This window comes from Cucurbita pepo, chromosome LG17 (assembly GCF_002806865.2).
Source record: "Cucurbita pepo subsp. pepo cultivar mu-cu-16 chromosome LG17, ASM280686v2, whole genome shotgun sequence".
NCBI lineage: Eukaryota > Viridiplantae > Streptophyta > Magnoliopsida > Cucurbitales > Cucurbitaceae > Cucurbita > Cucurbita pepo.
The window spans coordinates 5,049,348-5,066,886 of NC_036654.1; the positions used below are offsets into that span (position 1 = coordinate 5,049,348).

The 17,539-nt window shown below is 38.7% G+C and overlaps 3 protein-coding genes and 1 non-coding gene across 7 annotated transcripts; 2 read left to right on the forward strand and 2 right to left on the reverse strand.

Annotated features, from left to right (window-relative positions):
- Window positions 1-2,943, forward strand: LOC111778629 (methyl-CpG-binding domain-containing protein 11-like). Of its 3 annotated transcripts, none has more exons than XM_023658559.1 (3): window positions 1-315; window positions 1,311-2,151; window positions 2,540-2,943. In XM_023658559.1, exons 1-3 carry the CDS (start codon window positions 202-204, stop codon window positions 2,560-2,562), a joined length of 978 nt encoding a protein of 325 aa, XP_023514327.1. In that variant the 5' UTR covers window positions 1-201; the 3' UTR covers window positions 2,563-2,943. The 3 variants fall into 3 exon arrangements, with proteins under 3 accessions (XP_023514327.1, XP_023514329.1, XP_023514328.1); XM_023658561.1 differs by having other exon boundaries at window positions 2,532-2,578; XM_023658560.1 differs by lacking the exon at window positions 2,540-2,943 and having other exon boundaries at window positions 3-315; window positions 1,311-2,499.
- A 1,784-nt stretch (window positions 2,944-4,727) lies between these two features.
- Window positions 4,728-6,902, forward strand: LOC111778056. Its single transcript, XM_023657676.1, has 5 exons — window positions 4,728-4,852; window positions 4,962-5,158; window positions 5,299-5,685; window positions 5,770-6,144; window positions 6,343-6,902. Exons 2-5 carry the CDS (start codon window positions 4,984-4,986, stop codon window positions 6,717-6,719), a joined length of 1,314 nt encoding a protein of 437 aa, XP_023513444.1. The 5' UTR covers window positions 4,728-4,852; window positions 4,962-4,983; the 3' UTR covers window positions 6,720-6,902.
- A 1,298-nt stretch (window positions 6,903-8,200) lies between these two features.
- On the reverse strand, window positions 8,201-8,273 carry TRNAF-GAA. The gene has a single exon. It is a non-coding gene; the product is annotated as a tRNA-Phe (tRNA).
- Window positions 8,274-8,740: 467 nt separating this feature from the next.
- LOC111778131 (PX domain-containing protein EREX-like) lies at window positions 8,741-17,375 on the reverse strand. 2 transcript variants are annotated; one of them, XR_002812494.1, is made up of 10 exons: window positions 16,903-17,375; window positions 13,704-13,814; window positions 13,401-13,499; window positions 13,152-13,238; window positions 12,862-12,970; window positions 12,403-12,701; window positions 11,668-11,910; window positions 9,460-9,681; window positions 9,065-9,348; window positions 8,741-8,937 (listed from the first exon to the last, which is right to left on the reverse strand). XR_002812494.1 is itself a non-coding variant. In XM_023657796.1 (9 exons), the coding sequence occupies exons 1-9, from the start codon at window positions 17,164-17,166 to the stop codon at window positions 9,130-9,132; spliced, it is 1,653 nt and encodes a 550-aa protein (XP_023513564.1). In that variant the 5' UTR covers window positions 17,167-17,375; the 3' UTR covers window positions 8,944-9,129. The 2 variants fall into 2 exon arrangements, 1 of the variants encoding a protein (XP_023513564.1); XM_023657796.1 differs by lacking the exon at window positions 8,741-8,937 and having other exon boundaries at window positions 8,944-9,348.
- Between the last annotated feature and the right edge of the window lie 164 nt (window positions 17,376-17,539).

Below are 17,539 nucleotides of genomic sequence, written 5' to 3' on the forward strand. Positions count from 1 at the left end.
CATCACTTATTGGTGAAGCTAAGCTCTAAACTTTCATGAAGCTTCGACCCCTCCTGATTTAACCCATAAATGCGTCTTAATCTTAATCTTAATCTTAATCTAGAGAGAGAGTGAGAGAGAGAGAGAGTTTATAGAAGAGTTTTGACTCTCAAAGGCCAAAGCGAATTGAAAGTTTGTGTTGTTTGCAAGTGGGAAAAAGAGATGGAAGACGAAGTGGGAGTGCAGAGCAAAGAAGAGCTTCAAAACCCAGTTGAAGGAGGAGCTAAAGATGAAGTTTCTGTTCATCTTCCAGCTCCACCTTCTTGGAAGAAACTGGTTTTTTTTTTTTTTTCACTCTCTTTTTTCTTCCCTGTTCTTGTGTTTTCAGCTTTTTGATTCTTTTTATTTCTTTGTTTTTCTGTTGGATCTGTTTCTGGGTGTCTCTAATTTTTGCTTGATTCTCTGTTTTTGATGTTGGTATTAAATCTGTTCTTGGTGAATTGTGGTTGCTGCTGTGTTTTTAGTTCTAGGGTTTGTCAATGTCTTCGCTCTTTGCCTTTGTGATTAGGGTTTTTCTTGATTTGGGAAGTGTTTGCCTTACAAATTGGCTGCTTCTGCTCATAGTTTCTGCCCTTTTTGATGCTATTTAGGGCTTGGCTTCAGGAAATTCAGCAAGATTTAGAGATATTTAGGGAAGAAAAACAGGGCTTTCTCTTTAAAAAATTAATCAATTCTATAAGAATCAGGTTGTAGGATGTGTGCCTTGCAGATTCACAAATTTGTAATCACATTCTGCTAACCTTATAGAAACAGAGGAGCTCCAGTACAAGCTAATGAGCTATCTTAACAGGAAAAGCCCACATTCGAAGCGAATCACCCCTAATACGACTCGCTTCAGGCGCATGTCTTGGTTCTTGAAGTCCTAATTGGGGTCGAGAAAAAGAAAGATTAGGGGTGAGAGTGGGGAGAGATTTCTACCCGTTAGCTAAACAGGGCTAGGGATGGAAATTTCCGTTTCCTCGTCCCTGCCCTGTCCCTTGGACATCTATGTATATATATGTATGTATGGCTTCCCTAACCCCGCCCGACCCCGTGGACGTATTTTAGTGTGCCCCGTGCTTTTACAACACGGACGAGACGGGGAATTAAAGATTTGTTTTCCTTTTTTGACCTGAAAACTGTGTTCCCTTGACTGAGGATAACGTTTATTACTTGCACCAGCTGGTTCTTGTTGTGAAAAATCATTCTGGGTCTGAATGATTCTATTTTTCCCTTCATTCTTTGGCTTTGATGATGATAATCATGATAGTTCCTGTTTTATTTCATTCCAGTTATCACCCAAGAAGGGAGGTACACCAAGAAAGAACGAAGTCATATTCATAGCACCGACTGGCGAGGAGATCCGTAATCGAAAACAGCTCGAGCAGTACTTGAAATCACACTCTGTAGATGTTGCATTATCGGATTTTGATTGGAGTACTGGTGAGACACCTCGAAGATCAGCTAGGATTAGTGAGAAGGCTAAGACAACGCCTCCCCCACAGGAAGATGCCCCAAGGAAACGAGCTAGAAAGTCTCCCGGCTCGAAAAAGAAGGAAGCTAAGAACTCCGAGGGTGTAAAGGAAACTGATGTTAAAGATGTCGAAATGTCCGAGAAGGAGCACGCTGAAATCGAGAAAGAAAAGGATAAAGAGCCTAAAATGGTTGATGAAACAAAAGAAAAAGAACCTGAAAATGCCAAGGATGAAGAGCCTGAAAAAGACATTGAAACTGCCAAGGATGAACAGGCCGAGAACGTTGTCGAAACAAAAGACGAACCCGGCATTGAGAATGTGCCCGGTAACACGACGATAACCAAAAACGGTCAGTTAGATGCTGAAGATCAAAGTCATGGTAATGTTCAAAATCAAGAGGTAGCCACAGCTGTTGAAAGTGTGGCATTGGTGGGTGGACAAGATAAAGGGGAAAACAGACCACAAACTGAAGCTGAGAAAGCTAATGAATCATGCTGTATGAAACAGGAAAAGGCAGATGCTAGTAACATCAAGGAAAATGGTGTTGCAGGAACTCCAGCATCTGAGGGAACGACCATGGAAAACGAAGACGCACAAAAGCACGACATCCAGACAAAGGACAGAGTGAGCAAAAACGAGAGCGAGGTGATCGAAACCGGTAAGTAACAAAGTTATACGTTCCCCTTCCCCATTCACCATCACAACTTGCACAGCCAAATGAACATGCCACCACACTTTTGTAAGTTTGAAATTGCTTCAATGACTGTAATTTTAACGTTGTTAAGGCTAGACTTGGTTGCAAAAAGATAACTCTTCTGATGTTAGATGGGTTTAGTTTTGTTCTTTATGTTCTTGTTCTAGCTGCTACAATCCAAGCCAACTGATAGCCATTGTTAGTGAAACTTGATACCTGTGTATGCCATAAGTATGTCAAATTTACCATCTCTGATATCAGGCATTTGTGTCCGTTGGATCATAATAAATGAAGTAGAAGAACTTTCCATTACTCTGCCTATCTTGATTTCTCCGTGTTTGAAGTTTTGTAGCGATGAGATCCCACATCGGTTAGGGAGGAGAACGAAACATTCTTTATAAGGATGTAGAAACCTTTCTCTAGCAGACACGTTTTAATAACCTTAAGGGGAAGCCCGAGAGGAAAAGCCCAAAGAGGACGATATCTGCTAGCGGTGGGCTTTGACCGTTAAATCCTAATATTTGCTTGGACACGGGGATGGCTGCTGCTGTTGGTATTATTAGCTAGTCAATTCTCTGAATGGTCCCTGGCTTAACGGGGACACAGTCAGCTTTATATCGTACACTTGTAATGTAAACAGTATTAATGTGTAGATATGAACATAATCATAGTGACATAATGATGATGGACTTTTGGTACAAAAACGTGGAAAAATGGAAGGACGACATCTTTATACTATGAAATCATTGTTTGAGCTCGGGTTACGTTCGGTTCATGACAAAGATTGTTGCTCTATGATAGAGGACGTGTTGTGGGACTCTTGATAGCGGAATACATAGCTAGAGAGGAATAGTAGGATTGTAAGAGGGTCGAGATGCCTACCAGATGAAGGTTATTAGATTTAATGTCTCTTTGCTTACATCTTACCCGAAATTTTTGTAATCATCAACTCGGTCGAGTTGTTTTTGTATATTCTTTCAGTTTCACGGTTTCTTACCATAAAATATCTTTATTAGTACAAGATTTAAGAAAACTGAAGCTATTACGAGAAAATGATGAAGAGATTTGTTGAAAAACCGTTCTAAATCTTTTTTCATCTAACGTGTGCGATATCAAGAACAACAAGTCTTGATTTGGTAAGTGAAAGTCTTTGTCGAGAGAAGAAAATACGGAGTTTGAATTGAAGAGTCTTGAGAGAAAAGCCAAATTTAAGGATTAGAAAGTTCAAAATCAAAAGTGGCAATGGAAAAACATGAAAGTGTATACCATATTATATAAAATATGTAACGTTTGGGAAGTTTCCTACAACTTTTGTTATGAACCCAATGAATAATATTATTCGCATACCACATGTCATGAAAACATAATTTAATATCAATTTTTTAAATACCCGATATCAAATCTTATGATAAATGTGCTGACTTATAAACAATTACTTGTAAGAATACGGAAACCAATGTACCTAACATCTTTCATTACCAAAAGAATAATTGTTAGTGCTTAAAATATATTTGAGCTAAAACGCTAAATAACAATTTGAGTAAAGCTCAGCTAGTTAGAACAGTTAATCTCGAGAGTTGGAGGTTTAAATTTTCATTTTCACTTGTTGAACTAAAAATGTGACATTGAGTAAAAATGAGGTACACGAACGAATTGAGACTGCATCCGAATGATAGTGATTTTGTGAGATCTTACATCGAAACATTTCTTATAAGGGTGTGGAAGCCTCTCCATAGCAGACACGTCTTAAAACAAAAAACCCAGAAAAGGGAAAGTCCAAAGAAGACAAGGTCGGCTAGTCATGGGCTTGGATTCCTACTGGTCTTGAAGATAGGATGAATAAAAAATCTTAAAAGAATTGGCGGTGATATGTAACATGTCAAAATGGACACTATCTACTAGTGATGAGATTGGGCTTCTACAAATGGTATAAGAGCCAGACACCGAACGATGTGCTAGCGAAGACGCTTGGTTCCCAAGTGGGGATTAAAGCCAGATATCGGACAGTGTACCAGCGGCCCCTAAAGGGGGGTTAGACTGCTACAAATGGTATCAAAGTCATACACGAGACATTTTGCAAGGATACTCGCCCCCAACCCATTCTCTTATAAGGGTATGAAACCCCATAAGGTTATCTTGACAATAATTTTACTCTAAGAATAAAAAAGTAAATAATGTAATCGTACTAGAGAGAAATGTCGATCAAATGTCATATCTAAATTTTAATTTCTCCAAAATCAAATTGATTAGATAATAAAACTATGTTCTGAAAAAAAGAAAAAAAAAGTCATAATTTTAATTTTCAAACTTTTCATCAACAAATCAAACAACAATTAGTGTAAAAGAAAGACCAAATCAAACTTAGAACTCTCTGCAATTCATATTATTTAAAAGAAAATAAAAGCTTACACAAATAAGTCTTCACAAAAGACTCAATTTTTCAACTAAAATTAATATGAACAACAAAACAAAATCCACACAGATTCAAACCCTTCTAGTCCCAAACTTTAGTTTTCCATTCTATAAAATTTTTTAAAAATTATTTACCTTTTCACATTCACAAGCAGCCCCCAATCGTTGATCATTCTAAAGCACATATCCAGACTTTGACCGGCGCTGCCCCCTGGCAGTGACCGAAGCTTCTCGTCGTCTTCGTTGCATCACCGTACAATACTTCAATCTTATGCTTATCTTCTCTTTTACTTTTCAATCCAATTTCATTATAAATATACCCATTACTCTTCTCCACATTTCATCTTCATATTTGCTTGCAGATTAACAGAGGAAGAACTAAAAATGGCCGATAAAGTCGCTCTTGTTCTGGGTTTTGCTCTGTTTTTGTTCCTTCATCACTCCGCCGCTCAGACCGTTCATGTCGTCGGTGACTCCACCGGCTGGAGAATCCCTCCTACCGCTGATTTCTACGCTAAATGGGCCACTGGTAAAACTTTCACCGTCGGTGATTCCTTGGGTAAGGAATTTACAGCTCTGTTTCTCGAAAATCCTCTGTTTCTCTAAGATCCTCTGTTTCTTGAAGATCCTCTGTTTCTTGAAGATCCTCTGTTTTAGCAGAAACTAATGAAATTATGAATTGGGTTTTTGTTGTTGTAGTGTTTAATTTCACTACGGATAGGGACGATGTTACGAGAGTACCGAAAGCGTCGTTTGATATGTGCAGTGACGACAATGAAATCGGCGACTCCATTGAAATTGGACCAGCAACCATGCGTCTCACAACTGCAGGGGAACATTATTTCATCAGCTCTGAGGATACTCACTGTCAACAAGGTCAAAAGTTAGCTATCAATGTCACCGCCGCCCCCGCCGCCCCGATAACTCCAACGCCGCCTTCTACCAAAGCTCCTCCCCCAACCTCCGGACGCGCTCCCGTGACCCATGTCGTCGGAGACGCTACTGGCTGGCGCATTCCTCAGGGCGGCAACATGTTCTACGTCAACTGGGCTACCGGAAAGGAATTCGTTGTCGGCGATTCTCTCTGTAAGAATCTGAGCTCTTTTCCGATTGAATTGAAGCTTTGAAATTGAAATTTGTGAATCACCCAATAACCCAATTCTGTTGCAGTGTTCAATTTTCCAGCCGGGGACGATGTAGTTAGAGTGACGAAGAGATCCTTCGATTTATGTAGCGACGACGATGACATCGGCGAGGACATCGACGTTAGCCCTGCAAGGTTCTTCCTCAACGCTCCCGGCGAGTATTATTTCATTAGCAGCGAGGATAGGCACTGCCAGCAAGGTCAGAAATTAGCAATCAATGTTACAGCCGCTGCCTCTGGACCTATGCCTCCACCGTCCAACGCTCGTCCACCACCCCCAAAGCCAGCTCCAGTGACCCATGTCGTCGGAGACGCCGTCGGATGGACCGTCCCACAAGGCGGCGCTGCTTTCTACACCAACTGGGCTGCCGGCAAGACATTCGTCGTCGGTGATTCTCTAGGTAAGTTCGATTTCAATTAATGATAAAATAGAATCCTGGGTCTCCAACGAAAAAACGATCCAGAGTAATTTATTACAATCGGGAGTAATTTATGACTACTGAGAGTAATTTATGAGCTCAATACGTCATATTTAATAGAACTTGCTTATTATCGAGCAATCACTTATTTACAAACATTTAAATTTGGTCGTGTTGCAGTGTTCAATTTCCGACCCGAAGTACACGATGTGGAAAGAGTAACAAAGAGATCGTTCGATATATGTAGCGACGACGACGAAATCGGCGACAGCATCGACTCGAGCCCCGCAACGATCGTGCTCACCGCTCCCGGCGAGCATTACTACATCAGCACGGAGAACCAAGACTGTGAATTAGGTCAAAAATTAGCAATCAATGTTGTCGCCACCAGATCCAACGCTCCTGCAACCTCCATTGCAACATCTCCAAGCTCGGGTCCTAGCGCTGGCGGTCCAGCGTCGAACCCCGGCGGCAGCGGCTCACCGTTCTCCTCCGCTAACACCGTCGCCGCCGCTCTCTCCGCCACATTGTTTGGCCTAGTTTTGAACTTCTTCTAGATACTTCCCTACTTTGACTGGTTCTCCTTGTTTAATAATTATTATATTTTATTATTTTCTTTTTGTTGTTATTATTTGAGTGCTTGGCTGTGTCATTCCAGTCACGGCCATATTTATGTCGACGTGTCGTGCTGTATTTTGTCATTTATTTATAAATAAATAAATCATTTAATTTACACTTTATCTATATATATTTTCTTTATTGCAATTTTCATTATATTATATTGTAATAAGGATTGCATGATTTCGAATATCGGTCTCATAATTTCTTTTTATAGAAAACATTACAAAATAATTATTTTAAAAATACAAGTCTATACATTTAGTATTAAATAATTTAAAGCTATTTTTGCATATTTTTTTAATAGATAATTTATAACTTTGGATTATGTTTTTGGGTATATAATTGAGATGTTTTTCCTGTGGGTCCCACAGTCATTAACCGACTTAATTCATTTGATTTTTGGGTACACATTTATCTTTTTAAAAAATAATATCTTAATTACTAATAATATTAATTTTTTGTTTTGTTTTTAATCTTAAATGATTTAATATTTTATTTTTATCCATTCACTTTATATTTATTTTATATGTTAGTTTATATGGAGGTGGGCAATGATATTAAATGTAGATATTTTATGAAGCTGGGAAGAATGTGGGTCAAAATTCAAAGTTGGCAAGCCAATCATGTCAATTTCCATTGAAAAGTCAAGAATTTTAAACAGACCCACTTCTCATATTTATGAAAGAATCCATTCTATAATTCACTTCAAATCTTCTTCTTTTCTTTGTCTCGGCCACTCGAAGTTTTGAAGCTGTTGTTAATGGCTGCAACGAATGCTCCCATCTTTACATTTGTTAGGAATCACGATCTTATTGTCCGTTTTGATCCTAAGCTCTCATGACTTTATTTTTTACTTCCCCAAAACGCATCGTACTAATGGAGAAACTTATCCACAATCAAGGTAATTTTATTTTTCAATCTACTGGTTTTTGTTCGTTTTGGTGTTCGTTTCATTCCATTGATGGTTGGAAAATGGGTAATTAGAAAGATGGTGTATGCTACTTGATCCTAGCCTTTGGTTTCCTAAATGGACTTACTCGTGACAACCTTTTAGCTGGACAATGACCTGTACGTTTTCTTATTTTGTTCTCTACTTTTTAACCACGAAAAACATATATATTGTTGCATGCATGAGTAGTTTGTACTATTTTTTTTTTAAAAAAAGAACTAACTAATCCTCTAAGGAAGAGGAAACATAAAAGAAAAGCTAACTAATCCTCTAACTAATAAGAAACAATGAAACAGAAGGAGACGAAGAGAAGTGACTAAAACGGGTCAAAACGGGTCAAAACGGGTCTCGGATCCTTTTGTCTGTCGGCGGCTTCTAATATGGGCCTAAAATTATGTATAGTCTTGTTGGGCCTCCACAGTTTTAAAAAGCCCAGCCCATTAACAAAAGGAATAAATAAAACGATTTTGCGGTGAGCGTGGATCGAACACGCGACCTTCAGATCTTCAGTCTGACGCTCTCCCAACTGAGCTATCCCCGCCACTTGTTGCAACCTTTAACTATAAAATAATATATATTACAATTTCATAATATTTAGGTTTTAATTTAGTCGATCGAATTTAAAATTTTTAAATTTTTTTTTTACTTTTAATCTTGTTGTTAGTGAATGTTAAAAACTTAGATCGACATACTATTTAAAGAATTAATGTAAATTTAGAAAATAAAAAATCTGATTGGAGATCTATGTTTGAGAGTGATTTTAAAATATTTAAAATAATTTAATCATATTAAAAACTTACTCTACTCATACTAAGTTAATTTTAAAAAATTAAAAACATGTTTGAAAGTAATTTTGAGCGTAATTTTAACCATGTCTTAAAATGATTTTAAAGTTTTTGTGTCGAAGGTGCATTCCTTTTCCCCTTTGTTTTATGGCATACAAGTTCATCATCAACAAATTTAACATTTACTAAACGTGACGGATTAAACTAAAAATTGATATATGAATGGATCGAACCCGAACTATAACACATACTTGATCTAAATAAAATACATCACTTCATTTATACTCAACCTTCAAACAACAGTCTACTTTTTTCTTTTCAAACTCAGATTTTAAAACTCCCAAAAGAATCCCATCGTCCATTTGAGCATTTACTTCATTCTGTTTCTGTTCATGAACTTCCCCCTTTGCCATGAAGAGACTGTCAATGGAAACAAGAGAGACAAGTGGTGATGTTCTTCAGTTGAATGTCAATCAAACTTCATCAAATGGCCAACAAATACCAAATTAAGCCACACATTCAATTCAAGCACTTGCTTTTTCGTTACCTGATCAAGAGCAAGCTCCCCTGTTCTTGTCACTACAGAAGAAGGCCCATACATACAACAATTTCTTACACTCCCAAGAGAGATTCATTTTCATCTTTCTCATGGGTCGGATTTGCATTTAGAGCACAGCGAATGACAGAGTTCACCTGTGTCCGTAATCGCGCATTTTCGACGAACATATCTGCCAGTATGTTTCTTAATACTTTGTCAGGTGCTCCTTCACGTGCCCCATTTGGACTGGCTGATCCAGCCGTGCCATCTGCATCGTGTGCACGAAGCTTCGCCTGTGCGTATGTACCAAAACTTGAAGTGTTAAGGATCAGGATGAACGAAGAATGAGAGAAAATAAAGGGGACAATAGAGAGAGATCCAAATCAAATGCATTTTAAAAGCACCTCTGCTAAAATAAGGCTAATGTGATTATCAGATGTCGCCAATAGATCCATAGCATCATGAGCAGTCGAAGCAGTTTCCAAGATTACTTTATCTCCTTCCTCAATGAAGAAGTCAACACTAGAGTCTTGAAGACGGTATTGAAGAATTTCACAATCATGAAGAAGCTTTTGATTAGCAATCTTGGCTTGCTCCATTCTCTGTCTTTCAGTTTGAAATACCCTCTAAACAAAACAGAAGAAAGGCTACATGCTATTAAAGAGGCAAATAAACATTGTATACACGGAGAAAAAACTTAATATCTATGTAGGAACCATCTTCTAGTGCAGCAGCAATGTAGATCACTAAGTCCTTTTCTAAGAAAGTTTCATGTCACAATCCTCTCATTGATTGGAAAACATTTGTTATGGTATTTGTAAGCTACGCATATGATTTTCCCTATTCTACATAATACTCGAAATCAAGCTTAAAATCATTTGAAATTCCTGGAACCGCAATAACCACAAACGTAGCAAGATACGTTAGACAGATGCCGAGTGGGGCATGAGAGAGGCGCCCGGAATATAAGTTAATTAAGAACATCAATCACAATTTGTCTTTCAGTTTGAAATTCTCTCTACAGAAAACAGATTAAAGACGGAGGCAATAGACATTAGAACAAAGGTAGGTGTGGTGAAGATGCTGGACCAGTATCCTTTGATCAGCTGATTTCCAGGAGAACTATCCGTGAATAGATTGAATATTTGACAGCAAAAGAATCCATTTATTGGCTCCAGGAAGGGATGAAAACACCAAAAAAACAGAAAAAAACATCGCATTGTGGCGGCCCGAAAGAGGAAAAGTTACATTATGGAAGTGTTATCAGGTGAAGGGCATAGCCTATTCACATCAAGGGAGATTGAAAAAGAATCCACTGATTTTATCAAGCTTTATACACAAAGGGCACCCCAAGTTTCCTCCCTACCAACCTTGGTTGGTGTCCAATAAGTGAAGAGCAAGCTAATTATCTGGAGAAGTTTACCAAAGATGAGGTCCTCCTAGCTGTGAATTCTTTGGGATCAAGTAAGTCACCGGGTCCCGATGGTTTTACTTCTGAATTCTTCAAACACTCGTGATCACTACCAACAAGACCTTTTGGTTGTGATCGATGTTTTTTATAATTGGGGTATTACAAATGATCCCTTGAATGAAACTTATATAAGCTTGATATCAAAGAAGCTGGATTCAAAATCAGTATCTGATTATCATCCTATTAGCCTTGTTCCTTGTGCATATAAAACTATTGCATGTGTTTTGTCAAATAGATTGAAGCATGTCCTTCACACTATTGCTGAAAACAAAATGATATTGTGGAAAACAGACAAATCTTGGATGCTTCCCTAGTTACTAACGAGGTTCTTGATGACTGGAATTTGCACCATAAAAAAGTTGTCCTTAAACTAGATTTGGAGAAGGCTTTTCATAAAGTGGGTTGAGATTTCCCGGGTGCACTTCTTTTGGCTAAAGGTTTCGGTCATAGATGGAGGAAATGGATTTGTGGTTGTCCAACTAGTGTCAGCTTTTCGATCATTATCAATGGAAGGCCTAGAGGTAAGATCATTCTGACTTGAGGTATTAGACAAGGGGATCTTCATCCAGTGTCTATCATTCTTACTAGAAACCTGCATTGAAACTGTAACGACTCAAATCCACAGCTAGCAGATATTGTCCTCTTTGGGCTTTTCCTTTCGGGCTTTCCCCTCAAGGCTTTAAAACGCGTCTGCTAGGGAAAGGTTTCCACACCCTTATAAATGGTGTTTTGTTCTCCTCCTCAACCAATGTGCGACATCACAATCCACACCCCCGGGGCCCAACGTCCTCGCTAGCACTCGTTCCTTTCTCCAATCGACGTGGGACTGTCACTAAATCCACCCCCTTTCGGGGTCCAGCGTCCTTACTAGCACACCGCCTCGTGTCTACCCCCCTTCGGAGAACAATGAGAAGGCTGGCACATCGTCCGGTGTCTAGCTCTGATACCATTTGTAACAACCCAGATCCACCGCTAGCAGATATTGTCCTCCTTTGGGCTTTCCCTTTCGGGCTTTCCCTCAAGGCTTTAAAACGCGTGTGCTAGGGGAAGGTTTTCATATCCTTATAAATGGTGCTTTGTTCTCTTCCCCAACCAATGTGGGACATCTGATAAACCTACAAGGGAAAAAGAAGAAATTTACCTCTAATTCTGATTTCTCCTTCGTCAATTGGCTGCACTCCTGCTTCATGTCTAACTGTGTATCTCGAAGAGATTTAATTTCTTTGATAAACAACTCAACATCTGCCTTTGATTTCGTCACAAACTCTTCATATTGTTTTTGCAAGTACTCGAGCTGTTCTCTTGAAGCATCCAACTCTTGCAGTAAAAATTTGTTCTCCTCTAAAATTGACATTATTGTCGATTCCATGGGCACCTGTTCATCCTGAAAAAGTTTCAAGGCAGTCTATTAGCTCTTTGAAATCTAAATGAATGAGATCAAACAAGTAATAAAGCACACAATTGACCCCCTTCAGATTTTAATTTTACATTCATCTTCAGGCATTTCTTTTAAAGTTCTGCCATATTATTTGCATTTGGGAAAAGTTTTCCTTTTTGTTAAAGATTGCATTGCATGTTTTCTTTAGGACGTTCTTACTGGTGCTTTTTATTCAAGATCCGCATTCCTTATAAAGGTGTGGAAACCTCTCCCTAACAGACGTGTTTTCAAACCGTGAGGCTGACGACGATACGTAACAGGCCAAAGTGGACAATATCTATTAGCGGTGGGCTTGTGCTGTTATAAGTCTCCAGAATGGACAGGAAACAAAATTAGAACTCCCAAAAAATTGAAGCATCGGATCTTACACATCATGAAGATACTTCAAGTACATAAAACTGAAGCACATAAACGACCCACAATCAAAATCTCACATACCTTTGATGCAAGCAATCGTCTCATGGAAACGTCTTCGTTCGATCTTACAACCGGATTTTCCAGGTCTGTTCCAGCTTTTTCCGATGCAAGTTTATCCATTCCCAATTCTGCATCCTCATCATCTCCATGTCTTAGAGTTCCAAGTTCAGGTCCCCCATAACAAATATCATCACGTGGACTGGAGGCAACAGAAGAAGCAGCAGCAATAGGCACAGTTGAGCTTGTTAGCGTAATTGGTTGGACCATGATACTATTAGAAGAAACCTCATCAGATGTCTGGTGATCAACATCACTGAAAACTGAAAAATTAAAATGCAAAAACTCAGCAGCCGGTTAATGATATACAACAATAATAGACAATAATCATTCATCGAACATGTCTAATATGTTCACTTAAATCATAAGTGGTTGCTCAAGATTTTCATTTAACATGTCAACATGCATCCATATGACACCTACAAGATCTCACAGCAGCTTCCAGTTCAAGAAAACTTGCCACTGGAACACTTCTCGAAACGTCAATGTCTGACAGAATCTTTTCCATCCATTCCTCCAAGGAAGACCTCCGCTACAATGAAAATATTAATGGCATTTTAGATTATTTTCAGTTCCTTGACTTGATAAGTCATCATTATCAGGCAGAATTGTCAATCATAACAAATTACATCGTTCCTACTTGATTAAACAGTTTTAACCTTCAGCGATAACGTAAAAAATAGAGAAAAATTGAAACACGAGAGACAACTTACTTCATCGTGAAATGTACTGTTTTTCATTCTCAAAACCATTTTTGAAGGAGCTGGAGGCAAATGTTTCTCGGGCAATGTTCTTTTGAGCTACAAAAGATAATGAAGAGCACTAATAAGTTCAAAGCATGCTTAAAGATGAATCTGCCAAATTATGAATGAAGAAAAATTACAGTAACGCCTAAAATTGATATAAATAGTACATAGTGAAGACAGTAACAATTTTAAGAAGCATAAGATAATGACAGTTACCTCGTAAAATAGCTCTAGAAACACATTAAATCTTCTTGATATTCCTCTTGTAGAGGTGATACCTTGTGGGGATTGCAGTCCAACTTGAACCGTGTAAAACTGTAAAATTTGAATGTTGAGCAGGAGAAAGAAAACATAAAGCTTTTTTAAAATATTGAGCACTACAGCCATGTTAAAAACAAATAAGAATCCAGCCAAGAATATAAGCAGTCTATAACAACCTTATAATAACAAGAATACTGCAGATCAAAGTTGAATAGAATAGGAAGATCATAATTTAACAACAGAAAACAAGGAAATTACCACCACAGGAACTGAACCATTTGATTTGGGAATTGTCGTCCAAGAAGGAATCGTGACACAATAACTCCATCCAGTAGGTGGATCATGAGGCCACAGCGTGCCCTGTCCAACCTTTTTTTAACAAGGAAACAATGAACTTTTCAATAATACAATACAAAGTATAAAATAAGTAAATACGGCTGAGAATGAAGTAGCTCAGCTCAGAATAACCCATTCCAATTAGTAAATATAAAAGGACAATAAAAGCAAAAGTAATTTGATAGAGAGTGCTTGCAAGGGCCCAACATAAATGCCAATCTCTACTACTATGATTAGAAACTCTCTGGTCTATTTCAACCAAAAGTAGTTCATACCATCATAGAACAAAATAAAGGAATGCTACCATTTCAAAACTGCAATAAAATTTTCTATTCTGGCAGAACTGCATGTGAAAGAGGGAGAAGAAAAACAGCGATAGATAGAGCAAGATACTCCATTCAGGCATGTGGTTGGTTGTAACATCCGGAGTTTTAAGAAATAAATAAAAGAATTTTTCAAAAAACATGGAAGGAAAGTAGAAAGGCATGCACGCGAGTTGGAAAGATGACCATACGGTCAACGGTTAGTTTCTCGACCTCTTAACAAATTTGAAGCTTCTTGGTTTCCAAGTTTCAATCAATCTTCACCAGTTTTATTTTCACTTAAGTTAGGGCATATTTGAAAATTTTTAGGGAATTTGAAATTCTTGAATTCTTGAACTGAGCCAGAAAGTCGACCATGTAAGTAACCATTTGAATTTTTAAGCAAGAAATACTTGTAGGAACCGACTAGGGCTAGGGCCTATGAACCACAGCATGTTTTAAGGAAGCATGAGAAATGGATTAGCTAAGCCCTAAAGTATGATTTAATGACAATTGAGCTCGAGCGCATGTTTTAGGACTTCCACTATGCAAAATTTGACTCTAATTGATTTGAATGTTTCGTTACGACTACGATATGCTATGATTTACCGTACTTTGCTCAATTAGCAGTATGATGTGTAGATATTTATGATTTATGATTTAATGCCAATTATGCCACAAGAAGCATGTTAGGAGGTTAGAATATCTATGTATGGACTAGATGCTATGTAATCTAGAGGATGTGTATGACCTGTTCGTGAGTCTTAACCTATGTTTTACCTTTCCTTGGTCCTTGAGCCACCTTTAGGGTCCATTATGATGACATGGGTCAACTAGGTCTATGTAGGAATGGTTGGAGCGAAACCCCTAATCGTGAACTCACCTTGACTGGTGAGGGTCTACTTAGCGTATAGGAGCGCAATGTCACCCACTTAGAATTGTGGCACATTAGAGGGTACTATTGAGGGAGCTCCGGTTGTGCCTAGTAAGGAGTCGGCCTTGCACTATTCTAGCCTGGAATGACGTAAGAATAAGAAGCATTATCAAGTGTCATTAGGGGAGATTCCGACTACTGCTTAGATACTACTGCAGGAGTTTTGGTTGTGCCTAGTGGGGAGCCGACCTTGCATTGTTCTAGCCTGGAATGGCATAGGAATAGGGAGCATTGTAAAGTGTCATTAGGGGAGCTTCTGGCTAGTCCTGAGTAGTAAGCACGTATGGAGTTATAGGTAGGTTGAGAGGTCACCTATCACGAGCAACGACTCCTCCATACCTATTAGATCACCTTCGTGCCCAAGACATACGAGGGCAGCCTGACTTATGCAGAGGAAGCGCGATGACTTGATGGACCTTGGAAAGTATGAAACTAGCGGATAAGTGCACCCTAAAACCCGAATACACAATAATGGCTGACTTACTCCCTTGGAATAAAAGTAAATAGGGTATGTGAACTTTATGAACCTAAGAGGGCTAGAAACGAACCCGAGCCAAGGAATTGACCAATTATAGGGCTCTGACTAAGCACATAGCTTAAGGAACTGTGCAACTGCTAGGAAGGCCTTTAGGTCGAGTCGTCTTTTTTCTTCATTATTTTAATGTCGTTTCTTGATTAAATTGTTTTGATGTGATTTCGTGAACGTGATTTTGTATCTTTAAATGCTTTTACATCAAATTTTACTGTTGTGTTTGAATTTTGAAATCCTTGCGTCCCCAACTTTACAATTTTGAAAAAAACGTACCGCTCTTTTTACCATTGAGTCCACGTGGCAATCCCTGATTCAAAGACTCGAAAAGCAGGTCATTACATTGGTTAAATTCCCATAGTGTCGAACCAACGTCATCTTCCATGGTTAAAACTACTTCTTACGTCTCTAAAAAGGTACAAAATAACAGCAAATCAAAAGAATTGACCCAAAAACCCGTAAGAGGGCATAACAAACAACACTCAATGCCCTGACTATAACAAGCCATCGACAATTAATCATTTTTTGGAAGTTTCCACAGCACAAACCCCAAATCATATCATAAGGCATATGAAAGCAGATCAGTATTGATCAACATCCTAATAACAACATGCTAGCTTGCAAGCAGCAGGGCGGTTGAGTGTTAGAGGTATTTTGCAAGAAACCCAGTATGTAATTCATGAACAACTAAATAAATGCCTTATCCTTTCTTATGCACTTTTTTTCCTTTTTGAAAATAAATCAAGCTACCATTGAGAAGAATGAAAGAATGAACATGGGCATATATAGAACAAATCCACAAAAGGAGTTCCACAACTACCTACAAGAAGGAACTTCCGTCCAAAAGAGTTGAACAAAACTGACCATTACAAAAGCTCGCATGGTCAAACGCCCATAAAGAAGCATTAAATGCATGCCACAAGATTATGCTCTTATCCCGAAATGAAGAGTTCACAAGTACCTCCTCAATTGTAGAACATCACCTTTATTAGGGGCTAAACGAGGCCCAAAAGCACTCAAGCACTAACTCTAGAGGGAACGAGCGAACTGACGATGATCAATGTCCTCCTATCACTTCATCCACAGTATTATACATAGCCTAATGAAACGATAGTCAGCTCTAATCATATTCAAATTGCCACCGACCTAATCGCAACCAAAAGGTGAAATGTAATGGGGATACTAAATGCAACTAACAACTTCACCCAACTTACAAATTGAACATGGTCATGAAAGGAAAAACCAAATGGAAAAAGGACGGCCATTCAGGACAAAACTCATAATTCAGAATTCCAAAGCTATGACAAGAACACGCAACGCCCAAAATAATGAAAAGAACAATAAAAGATCCGATACCCATTTCTGAGGAGGGGGGCTCCAGTCCATTCCCAATGGAAGAGGCGACGAACCGTCATGCCGGCGATTGGGGGGGCAGCCGGTGGGCATTTCTTCCTTATTTCTTGCAGTCCAGCTAGGACGGTAAACGTCGTCGTCTTCATCGAGGAAGACATTTGAAGAAATAGCGGACGAAGCGCGAAGGCGAGAGAATGACTGGCCGTACGATTCGGAGTGGCCAAAATTAAAATCCAACGGAGACAGGTCATGAGCATAGAAATTCATTTCTAATCAATTTTGTTGTTACCGAATTGCTCGGCAGCCGAAGCAAATCTAGAAATATGAGATTCCGGCGAAAATGGTCGCCGGAGAGCCGTATTCGCGCCAGTTTTTCACGAAACAGGAGGTTGGCTCTGGAATCGTTCCCAGAGTCGATACGGCTTTGCTGCCTCTGTCGTGGTTTTTGGGCCGTTTTCGAAGCTTCTGCGGGTTGGACTCGCTTCCAACGGCGTGATATATTTCAAAATTAGTTAATAACAAGATTAATTATTACTTTTATTCATATTCAATGATTTAGTTTTTTAATTATCTAATTATTAATAATTTAGTTTTCTATTCATTTAGGCTTTATATCGACACTTCTTTCCTATAATATTTT

Bases quoted from the DNA above. Each gene is read 5' to 3' on its own strand.
- LOC111778629 (XM_023658559.1), top strand. From the start codon at position 202: ATGGAAGACGAAGTGGGAGTGCAGAGCAAAGAAGAGCTTCAAAACCCA. The intron at 316-1,310 runs GTTTTTTTTTTT...ATTTCATTCCAG, and splicing joins CACCTTCTTGGAAGAAACTG to TTATCACCCAAGAAGGGAGG. The intron at 2,152-2,539 runs GTAAGTAACAAA...GAAGTTTTGTAG, and splicing joins GAGCGAGGTGATCGAAACCG to CGATGAGATCCCACATCGGT.
- LOC111778056 (XM_023657676.1), top strand. From the start codon at position 4,984: ATGGCCGATAAAGTCGCTCTTGTTCTGGGTTTTGCTCTGTTTTTGTTC. The intron at 5,159-5,298 runs GTAAGGAATTTA...TTGTTGTTGTAG, and splicing joins CACCGTCGGTGATTCCTTGG to TGTTTAATTTCACTACGGAT. The intron at 6,145-6,342 runs GTAAGTTCGATT...GTCGTGTTGCAG, and splicing joins CGTCGTCGGTGATTCTCTAG to TGTTCAATTTCCGACCCGAA.
- LOC111778131 (XM_023657796.1), bottom strand. From the start codon at position 17,166: ATGAATTTCTATGCTCATGACCTGTCTCCGTTGGATTTTAATTTTGGC. The intron at 12,971-13,151 runs GTAAGTTGTCTC...TTTTCATTGTAG, and splicing joins ACAGTACATTTCACGATGAA to CGGAGGTCTTCCTTGGAGGA. The intron at 11,911-12,402 runs GTATGTGAGATT...AAACTTTTTCAG, and splicing joins GACGATTGCTTGCATCAAAG to GATGAACAGGTGCCCATGGA.